Source organism: Trachurus japonicus, chromosome 6, assembly GCF_045865225.1.
Source record: "Trachurus japonicus isolate A0001 chromosome 6, Traja_1.0".
Lineage (NCBI taxonomy): Eukaryota > Metazoa > Chordata > Actinopteri > Carangiformes > Carangidae > Trachurus > Trachurus japonicus.
Window position 1 is genome coordinate 15046173 of NC_140912.1, and position 11154 is coordinate 15057326.

The 11154-nt window shown below is 41.9% G+C and overlaps 1 protein-coding gene across 1 annotated transcript; it reads right to left on the reverse strand.

The window, feature by feature from the left end:
- Positions 1 to 19: 19 nt before the first annotated feature.
- Positions 20 to 3854, reverse strand: pex11a (peroxisomal biogenesis factor 11 alpha). The gene is made up of 3 exons (XM_085779196.1): positions 3539 to 3854; positions 3245 to 3360; positions 20 to 1521 (listed from the first exon to the last, which is right to left on the reverse strand). The coding sequence occupies exons 1-3, from the start codon at positions 3592 to 3594 to the stop codon at positions 953 to 955; spliced, it is 741 nt and encodes a 246-aa protein (XP_085635322.1). The 5' UTR covers positions 3595 to 3854; the 3' UTR covers positions 20 to 952.
- Positions 3855 to 11154: the final 7300 nt, after the last annotated feature.

Below are 11154 nucleotides of genomic sequence, written 5' to 3' on the forward strand. Positions count from 1 at the left end.
TTCAAAAAAACGCAAATTTGAGTCATTTTTGTGTTTATTATTTAGTCTTATAAACTTTTAAATCAACATGACAGTGAAAACATGTAGTCACCTGAAATGGCAGCATTGAGATTAGAAGACGAAGTTGCTAGTTCATCTCAGTACACTTGATCAAAAACACACGCACAAAAAAAAACAAAATAAACACACTTTTAAAATATATTAAGAATGTAATTGTAAACAGATCTAGGGTGTCTTTGCTCTTTAAATTTGTAAAACTATTTTTATATGATTGGACTCTTCTTTAAATTAACTATATGATTTGCTGATAGCCAAAGTCCAGCCCATGTCCCGAATGGTGAAAAATAAATAACAATTGAGATAATTCCCTTAAATCTCTCAGCTGTTTCATCCCTTTGAGGGGTTCCTTTGGCTGAGAAGCAGCTTATTCATCACTTGAGTGTTACGGGTGACACTTTTAGCAGCACATTATCACATAAGAGGGAGGGAGCAGAGAAAGACGAATTCAAGAGTAACAACCCCACCCAGATTAACACCTTATTTTTTTCTAAAAGAAGAATTTAAAAAAACAAGATACCAAAGCCTGCATAATTGAGCACAGTACAAAAATGCTGGTGTGAAATGTGAGTTGAAGAAGACAGGAATGCATAAAGGTTTAGTCTTGGCTCTTTGAAGGGTATAGAATAGACAAGGATACCAAAATATATAAACCTAATTTGCTCCCTTGAAACCAGTGTTTTAAACTTTATCAACAACGAGTAAGCCCTTTAGTTATTGCTGACTTGATGCTTAACATCAGTGCCACAAAAAGTACCTTTGGTGGGTTGCCTAATCTCACATGTTAGCCTCAGTGAACCTTTACAGCTCCAATTTACTGGCACCAAATCCTTTTCCAACACTTGGCATAATTAACCTTTTCGTGTGCAGTTAGTCAGTGAGGTTTATCTCCACCTTATGGGTTGATTCTTAACTTGGGCCGTGTGAGGGTTACAATCCCAATCAGTGAGGATAACAAGCCGCAAAATCCAACCACTCCTGCACTTGACTGGTAAATCCCCAACCTGTCTAAGGGAATGAAGATATCGCAAATGTTCTTCAGCGTGTCCAAAGCAACGGCGGGATTTGACCTTAGACTCTCCAACAGCAGAAAGAGCAAAGCATCGAGCTGAGGAATGACAGCTTCAGCCACCTCATTGCTTTCACTGAGATGCTGCTCCATTTTCTCTTTAAAATGCTTATCTCTTGCTTTCTGCATCATTAATTGGAGGACTACATAAGCATCTCTAGTCAGACTCAGAACTAGTGAGAGGAAGTAACAGCGAGAGGCGTTTAGTCCCCAACGTTCCTTGTCGATATTGCGGATAAGACCGACGCTTCTGGCCCAAAGGACATTGTCACAGATAAAGTAGAGAGCACGGTTGATGTTGGCCGCAGTGAGGCACAGGCACAGCACTCGGTCAGAGAGTTGCATGGTTCGCTTAGCAGCCTCAATGGAATTTAGTGTGTTTCCCAGCCTGAACACTGACAAAGGAGGAAGAAAAAATGTATTAGAGCAGTGATCAATTTAATATGAAATGTCACGCCAACAGTTCATAGGAGCGGTCCGCTATGGACAGCAGAGAACGATTACCGGTAAGCAAAATTTAAACTGAACTGTAGCATCTTATCACATGAAGTCATGATCACTCAGTGGGTTGCTGGCTGAGGCTCTCCCTTGCATAAGAACATATTCAGAAAGCATATTATTGTTTTATCTACAAGTACCCCCTCCTCTCAGAAGCTTTATTTTAAATTTGTGAGACCTGCCTTTTTTTTCACCCACAGGCAGCACAGACATAGAAGCAGTAGATCCCTGTGGCTACAGCTCAGATGCAGAGAAGAGATAATTAGTGTGCACCAACAGAGAAAGGCCTGTTCTCTTTGGCCCAGCCCAAGCCCTGATACAGCTCTACTGGAACAGCATAAAAAAGGGGCAAGGCCTCTCTAGCTTTACTTGCCCTTTATTCATCATGTGGAACTCATCAAAGGCTCAAAAAAAGTAGTAAAGTAAATTGATTTATGAGCTCTCTAGGGTCAGTCTCAGGGTCATTAGAGGTGCCGTAGGTCCACAAGTCACCACACAGCACAGCCACCCAGTGTCCATCTCAACTCACAGTGGGGCGAAAGAAAAAGCTGCAGACTATAACATACACACAAACAGCCATTACCCTGGTCTACTCCCATGGGTCTTAGACATATGGATTGCAATAAAAAGTTAAATTGCAATGGTTGCACTCAACTTATTATATTTCAAATAAATTGTGTGTGCGTGTGTGAAACAAAACGTGGCAGCTTCAAATGATTTTTATAAAACGGTTCAGATGATTACATTTCTGAAAAGAGACTAAGCTTGATAGAAGGTAGAACTAAAATCTAAAAGGACTAATTTCCTGTGACTCAGCTTTCACCTTGTCAACCAACAGTTGATTAGTCAGGAGTTCATAGTTGATGAATATACCGAGGAGTAACTCCACCACAAAACAGGATTTCAGATTATTATGCTGCAGACAGACTTTAGCATTATATGTTTAGGAGAGGGGCGACTGAATAATGAAAATGCTTTATGATTTCACTTCATTGGTGCGAGACTCTAAAACTAATGGTGACCATGTCGATGGATAATTAAATTGGCCTTATCAGGAATCTCTGTTTGGTTAAGAGCATTATTTACAGGCAGTTGGAAACACAGAGAAAACAAAGCAGACTAGAAAACTTGTTTGGTAATTTCCTTCTTCTAAATTGTAAGGGACTGCATTGGAAATGTTTTGTTTTCTTGGATTTTCATGGATGTTTTGTTTTTTGTTTTGTTTTTTGAATAATCAAGGGATTAAACGGTAAGGATTGCAAGCAGCGCAACCTTTATGAGTTATTTAAGCAATTCCCTGCTATTATATTTAAAACTTTAAAAAGATAGGCACATATCAGACGATATAGAATAGAATAGAGGGAAGAATTTTGATTTGGGTTAAAGGAACATGTTTTTATGAGCTACAAAGGAAGAGTGCCTGCTCTTCTTAATATGAAAATAGCACAAGGCAAAAAAAAAGCAACAACAGGATTTTATACCACAGATAAGCACACTATAATTAACCTTTGCAGAACATTGTTAATATGAATTAACATTTACTTTTTTCATTCAAACTGCTGTCCAACTACTTGGTGACCCCTCCCACCTATCACTTCACAGTTATACTGTCATACTCACATTTTCGTCCAGCACTCATGTTGCCTTCCACACTTTTCAGTTTTGCCACGAGGTCCTTCTTCTCTGGGTTGTTTCGGAGCAGATAAATCGACAGTGCACATGCATATTGAGTTGCTCTGGAATGAGGAAAGGAAACGGAGAGGAGATAATTGGAGATTTGATTACGTTAGGCATAAGAGCTCTCAGTACGCCCTGCCTTAATTTGCTCCACGCTTCACTTTAGTGACAAAACTTCACTTTTCTACCAACAAAATAAACCGTCGACATATAATTACACAAAATGCTCTCACTCACCTGAATATACGGTCTCTTCCTTGACTTTGACTTGTGAATTTTACCACCGCGTCCATAGTTAAACCGAACAAGTACAGTGTGTACAGTTTGTTCTCGTTAGCCGAGGCGAGGTCAGAGTTGAACCCTGGTGAAAAGACCCTGACCGGAGACACGCTCACGCCTCCGCCGCCGTGCCAGTTCAGACAACGTCAGTGACGACGGTTCATCTCGTGTTGCCGATTAAAACCCCGGGCGGATAATGTGACCTCTCAAACTTCTCCCACTTCGGCGTTTAGCTAATTTCCTAGTCGCTTCAGCTGATCTATGGCACACTTGCACTAAAAAAAAAAACTTCTTGTTTCACGCCGGAACGTTTTGCAAACGGACCAAAAGCCGAGCGGATATAGGGGACGTACCAACAACCAACTCGCCATTGGTTACTATGGTAACCGTCACAAGCGTTGTCATTTTACACATAAAACGTGCAGGCACAGACTTCAAACAACAGCCCACCGGTAGGCCGAAAGTAAAACTTGATACGTGTTAGAAGAACAGTACGTCTTTATGGCGCTTGCACTCACCCTGTCCCTCTCCTGCTTAGAGCTCTTCCTGATTAATACTCCACGAGATGTAGACAAAGTTACTGGTCCTGGGAAAGAAGGGTTTCCACAAGCCTTGGTAAGTTACCAGCAGGAGCGGGAGAGGAGACTACTTGTCTCTCAGCCTGGGGTTTTCAGTCGCCCCGCTTTTTGTGTCCTTTTTACTCCTAATTAAGTTTGCAGATGTTAAAAAAAAATTGTTTCAGAGATGTCTTGTGAGTCTTGTGATTTGGGTCACTTGTGTTCCCCTTAGGTTCACCCAAGGCTGGGGAATATTACACCACAATATCTAATTATATTAAGAGATAAATAAATAAAATATCAGAACAATGTAGAGTTTGTGACAAAAAGCATCTTTGTGCGTAATTCATTTTCCCAGAAATATAAAGTCACAGTGGATGTATTAGGCTACAGTAAGTTAGGGTTGTCTATTCTTACTTTTAAACGACAGGGGGCGATGTGCTACTAACAGTCAGAAAGTAAAACAAATATATTTTTTAAAAGGTCCAGTGTGTAATAATTAGCCAGGTTTATCAGCAAAATCTGAATGTACCATGAATATATTTGTCTATGTGTAGGCTATAGCCTAATCGCTATAAAATAAAATGTGTTTGGTTTTCGTAGCCTTATTATCATTCTATAGGTTACCCATAGCAAGGGTCTTGCTTTAGGGAGTGTCGCCATTGCGCCACATGTGCAGCCAGTTTCAAATCGCTTGGGGCTCTTTGTAGGAAAGGTCATTCTGTGATGCAGTATTATCTGAACTAATTCCCATATGGGAGTGTTAAGGCAGAACAAGTGACCTTGAAATAATAATTTATGATGCATGAACCCTTTTGACCATCATTCCCCCATACACAATTTACCTTCAATCCAAGTTTTCATTTTTATGGAATAAATGTAAATTATTTGAAGCAAATTTCATAGTTGGCTTTGGATTATATCTCAAGGCTGCCAACCAGTCGATACCATACACAATTAGATAATATGAGATGACATAAGCAACTCACATAGGCTACATTTAAAGAAATTCTGATCGTATAATTCCAGTTCAAATCACTTCACAATACCTAAAAAGGATAGTAGGAGATTAGCAAACTTTCAGAGTGACTGGTTACAGTTCTTCCACTGATGTGATGAGTTGCCAAAGGACTTCGACATTGAAAATGAAAATTTAAAAAATAATAATAATTTAAAAAATGAGCAAGAGGTCCCTATGTGAAGTCTATACTCATGACAAATATTGAATTAAAAAAACATTTAAAGATCATGAGTACAGTATTGTCCTTTCATCTAAAGAGAACAAAACTAAAATCTAAAAGCAGCTGCTTTCCTTATCAAGAAAGTGATACACTCAAAAGAAGCTTGGGAAAAAAAGACTTAGCTCTGTCAATAAGTGACAATAACTGGGAAACTTATCTTGGTGAGATTCACCGCTGCTCAATAAATTCAAGACACCAACTTATTCAGTTTAAAGTTATCCACAGGCTACACTCTTGTTCTAAACTTCACTCTTTCTACCCTTCTATATCCCAAATCTACTCAAAAGGCAAATCAGCAGAGGGAACTATTTTGGTCTTGTCCCAAATTAAAACAATTTTGGTCTGATATTTTCAAATGCTTTTCCGAGGTATATAATTGTAATATTTCTCCAGATCCACTTATTACTTATTAACCGCAATTCTCGGTGGCTCTCTACACCTTTTTATGCTCACCACCAATTACAATATGGAATGGTCATTGCAAAAAGGCACATCTTAACTCATTGGAAAAGTGATGAGGCGCCTTCAGAAATCACCAGTCTGCTATATGGAAAGGATCCGGCAATGTCTCTCTCAGCTCTGCAACCTTTGATAGGATGTGGCAACCATTTATTCTATATCTGTCAAGAATGACCTAAAAGTAATACTTCACTCACATTCATCTCTGTCAACGTAACTTCATGTTTTTGATTTTTATATGTAATATCTGGTACGTTCTGTATGTCAATGATACTGTTTATGAGCAGAGCCTTTTTTTTTTCTGTCCACTTGTCAATGTGTATTTGTTCTTGAACTAGTGATGTGCTTTTTTTTTTATGATGTCACAGTTCATCCGTGTTGTTTAATATATTGAGAATTCTTTTTTTTTTTTTTAAAGAAAAAGGCTCTTTGGGTTTGGTAGGTTGCATTCAAAGCACCAAGTTTCTTAATCTTACAAAATCTCTCTCAAAGGACTTTAAAAAAAAAGTTTTACTTTTCAGGCGATTGACTATTCAATTCAAGGAAACTATGATGAAAACTGAAGGCTAACACAATGTTTAAAAACAGTGCAGTCTGTCTGTCTTTAGTCTTCAATTCTAAACAGACTGTGTAGCACTGCAATAAAAGATATCACACCTTTGTAATTGAGCAACACCAATGTTAGGTTTGGATCAAAGAAGTTTAATCTCCGCTCACAAAAGTCTCACATAGCCTTGGCCTGTGTCATGCAAACTGGCAATAAGCTTTGTGTGTGCCATGGAAAATGTTGTTGTTATCGATGTCTCATTTGGTGGAAAGGATGCAATGAATAATCTTTCACCAAGTTTCACCAATCAATATCTCTCTCATTTTTACTCTACAAAAACACTTCTTACGGTCTATTGATTTTGAAATGCGCCCACACTCTTAATTAAGTGATTTTTTAAAATCATCGATCCATCAAAACAGAATAGTAGTAGTAGTAGTATAGAGTCAGAGGCCTAATAGCGGACTTTCTAAGAGGGAGGGTTCAAGGATAACAAAACACAAAAATTGTAGGCTACTGTGTGGCAAGGCTGTGGATCAAGACTGAAGGACAAAACTACAACAGTTGGCCAAAACACCACAGAGCAGGGAAAAATCTAATGTCCAAAAGCAGAATCACATGGAAACATGCAGGGGACAGAGCAAGGAAGGCGACACCTGGTAACTATAACAACCCATTGTTTAATGCCAAGAACTCGTTTTTACATTCTCAGTCATTTTACTGTAGAATTAAAGCAGAAGTAAGCGATCCGGTCGTTTTGGCTAACTTCTTGTCAGCCGATGGAGTTAGCAGTCCCCACCCTCGTCATGGATCTATTGGTCCTCGTCCCTACGTCACCACATTCACGCACATCCCTTGGCTGCACACACAGCCCTTCATGCCGTTCTCTCACCTCATTGGATAAAGGTTGTAGGATACAAGGAAGTATACAAGAAGTTTCCTCCTCGGCTTACAGCAGAGCAGAGTGACTGACAGACCCGTGTTTCGGACCAAACACTCTATGTAAGTGATTGCTGTCGGAAGATATAACTATTTAAGACTTATATTAACACAAACATTCCACTTACTTCTGCTTATATAGCAGCATGTGTCTACGGTGTTAGCTACCTGGACCCACTGACTCACAGCTATTAGCATACATATGTTCATATTTAAGTCTATTTCTGAGGGACTGGGATACAGGCTAAAAGCAAGAATAAATATACATAGATAAAGCAATCAATACACCAGACCAGTGCACAAAACATACACTCACATTGTAGAGACATGAGTATATGTGAGGGGAAAAGGAGACCATTTTAGAAATGTTAGAGCTTGATCTAATATGGTGTAGGAGGCTGATCATCTAGGGGCCACAACCTCATCTCCTTTCACTTCCACCCTCGGTTTGTGTGAAAATTCAATTCAAGCGCTTTCTGCAAATGCAAAGATCCATTATATTATCTGGACATACAGTAACTTGACCCAGACATATTTTACTATATAGCCTATTTTTAATTTATTACTGTTTCTTCAGAGCCGCAGAAATGTCATTTTGTTCATGCATTCACCACAAGGTGTATGTTCATTGAATGACAATTAAAGTCTGTCTATCTATCTAAAACACTTCAACCTTGCCCTCTGAGCACCAAACCTCCTTCAGTTCTGATGAGCAGGTCAAACTGATATGCACTATGTTGCATAGATAATAAAGGAAATGTCTCTCAACTCTTGTGACAACCCCAAGTGGTTGTGTGTATGTGTGAGTGTGTGTGTGCGGCGCCCCTCTCGCTCTCCTGTCTCTCCTTCCCTCAGGATTACTCATGGGCCTCCGGTGTGCGTGCCGTAGGGGGGCGTGGCTATGTTCCTAAAAGCCGGGTGGAGATCGCCGTCTCCCTCTCTCTCATCCCATTCATGACCTGGCGTCCTGCAGCTCCCCCGCTGCGACTGTCCTCTTGGTTTTAATGCACAGACAACACCTACATATCCATCCATGCACCCGCACTCACCACTGATATCCTCCACTACTGATTGTTTACCTTTGATTGTTGTTACAAATAAATAAGATTATTGTCGGCACCTTCCCCTCTCCGCGTGTTGTTTGTCAGGAAAAGGAGCCAGTCCTGACAAATGGGGGCTCGTCTTGGTTCACCTGTGAAGGGTAGGTGATACACTGGATGCGTATTTTTTCTGGAGGTTCCCGTTAGGCGAAGGACACGTCTCCTTTGGGATTGTGTCTGTTTGGTTTTTTTTTTGTCAGTAGTGTTGTGGGGAGCGGCTAGTGTTGGTTGCGCGAGCAATCATCTCGGGGGCACTCCATGGGGTCGCCGCTGGTGGTCCCCGCTGGTTTTGTGCTTAATCAGCCCGCTGCAGAAACACATGAAGACCAGGGTTGAGTTTAGTTAGATTCTGGATAGGCAGTGAGGGGAACGCTCTGGGGGGCATTGTCTGCTCAAGTGCGCATAGCGGTGTGGATCCGGCTCTACGGTGAATATGAGTGATTTGTCAGCTTTCTATGATGCGCCCTCTGCGGTGTTTTTGGAATCATGTAAGAAAGAGGAGTTGCTTGAAATTGCGGAACATTATGAGATTGAGTTGGAAGAGGGAATCCTGAAGGATGAGTTGAAGGTGTTTGTGTTGTTGACATTGTTTGAAAGAGGTGTGTTTCGGAAAGGGCCAGGGGTTGAGCCAGCTGGATCAAAGAGAGAGCCGGGGGCTGCGGCGCTGGTTGAGCGGGCTGAGAAGCTCACGTTTGTGCAAGAGAGGGAACTGTTGCAGTTGCAGTTAGAGATGCAGCGGGGAGAGAAGGACAGTCAAGACAGGCAGAAAAACCTCTTGGAGTTGCAGTTAGAGGTGGAGCGGACAAAGCTGAGGGTTTTGGACCGAAATGAGGGGGGTCCTGGCGCGTCTGGGTCTGTGGCTGAGCGTGAGGGCAGAGACTTGACGGCGAGTCTGCGCCTTGTGCCTAAATTTAATGAGCGAGATCCTGATACTTTTTTCACGTTGTTTGAGCGCGTGGCAGATGCCAGGCGGTGGCCAGATGTTGATAGGGTTCTCCTGCTGCAGTGCGTCCTCACGGGCAAGGCGCAGGAGGCATACTCGGCTGTGTGCGCGCAGGAGGGTTTGACTTATGACATGGTGAAGTCAGCCGTCCTCAAGGCATATGAGCTCGTTCCAGAGGCATATCGCCAGAGGTTTAGACAGTGGGTGAAGGTTGATAAACAAACTAATGTGGAGTTTGTGCGCGATTTGACCACTCATTTTCACCGCTGGTGTTCCGCGGAAAAAGTGAATTCATTTGATGGTCTGTGTGAACTGATAATCAAGGTGTGGCGTGAACCAGCTTTGTGATGACTAGAGTGCACGCCCAGACTAGCCAGCAGAGGGCGCTGCTAGAATGTTTGTTATGTTGTCAACCTGGTCTTCTTCAGTTTTTAATAAACAAGCACACGGTTGATGCTAAGCAAGCTCGCCTCCGTCCGTATCTAAAAGTGATACCCAACTTCACATGGTGTCAGAAGTGAACACGGCAGCGTTTTTGAAACAGTTTGTCGGAGATTAGCAGCTGAAGATGGCAAAGTTTTCGGCGCCGGAGCAGTTCGACTTCGCCAAGCCGGAGGAATGGCCGAACTGGAAGCAACGCTTTCTGAGGTACCGGGTCGCAACGAAGCTTGCTAAGGAGTCTGCCGACATACAAGTGAGTGCGCTGATATACTCCATGGGCCCAGAAGCGGAACAAGTGTACAAGTCATTTAACTTGATGGAGGAAGACGGAGCTGAGGATTTTGATCATGTATTGTGTCTTTTTGAGGAGCACTTTGTGCCGAAGAGAAACGTAATTTTCGAGCGAGCACGTTTCCACTCGCGGACCCAGGGGGCAGACGAGACTATTGAACAATACTTGAGGCATCTGTACGAGCTCGCTGCTCATTGTGACTTTAATGAGAAAGAAGAGGAGATACGTGACAGGCTCGTCATAGGAATCAGAGACAAAGATCTTTCACTCAAACTGCAGATGACCAGTGATCTCACATTAAAGAAAGCCGCGGACATGGCGAGGCATTCTGAGTTAGTGAAGCTCCAGAACAGTGAGACCGGTGCAGCAGGACATGCTGATGAAGTGAAAACAAAGCCATATAAAAGTAAGTGGAAAAACAAAGTCACAGGAGCTAAAAGTGGGCATAATGCAAATGACAGAAGGAAATGTGGCAGGTGTGGACGCACTCATAAAAAAGAACAGTGCCCAGCAAAAGATAAAGAATGTAATAAATGCCACAAAATTGGCCATTTTGCTGCCCAATGCAGAACCAAACAAATCCAAGAAGTGACTGAGGAGATCGACAGCTTATTCTTAGGCTCCATAGATGAGACTGTTAATCAGTGCAGAACAGCAGTGGATGAAGTCATCACAGACACAGAGCCACCATGGCGAACCACGATAGTGATGTGTAGGACTGCAGTCAACTTCAAGATTGATTCTGGTGCAGACACCACCATAATAAATGAAGCAACCTACAACCGACTTCGTGAAAGGCCAAAGCTGAGACCAGTCGCATCAAAACTGGACAGTCCAGGAGGAAAAGTGGACCACGAGGGACAGTTTCTGGCCAAAATAAAGGTAACAAAAGGAAAAGTAACTAAAGACTGTTTTTTCAGAGTGATAGTGGCAAAGTCAACATGTGACAATTTACTGAGCAGATCAGTGGCAACTTACCTGGGCTTGATACAGCACATTGGAGAAGTGGGTGTGTATGGAGAGTTGGGACTGCTTAAAGGGGATCCTGTGAAAAT

Bases quoted from the DNA above. Each gene is read 5' to 3' on its own strand.
- pex11a (XM_085779196.1), bottom strand. From the start codon at position 3,594: ATGGACGCGGTGGTAAAATTCACAAGTCAAAGTCAAGGAAGAGACCGT. The intron at 3,361-3,538 runs GTGAGTGAGAGC...TCCTCATTCCAG, and splicing joins GGAAGAGACCGTATATTCAG to AGCAACTCAATATGCATGTG. The intron at 1,522-3,244 runs GTGAGTATGACA...CTCCTTTGTCAG, and splicing joins CATGAGTGCTGGACGAAAAT to TGTTCAGGCTGGGAAACACA.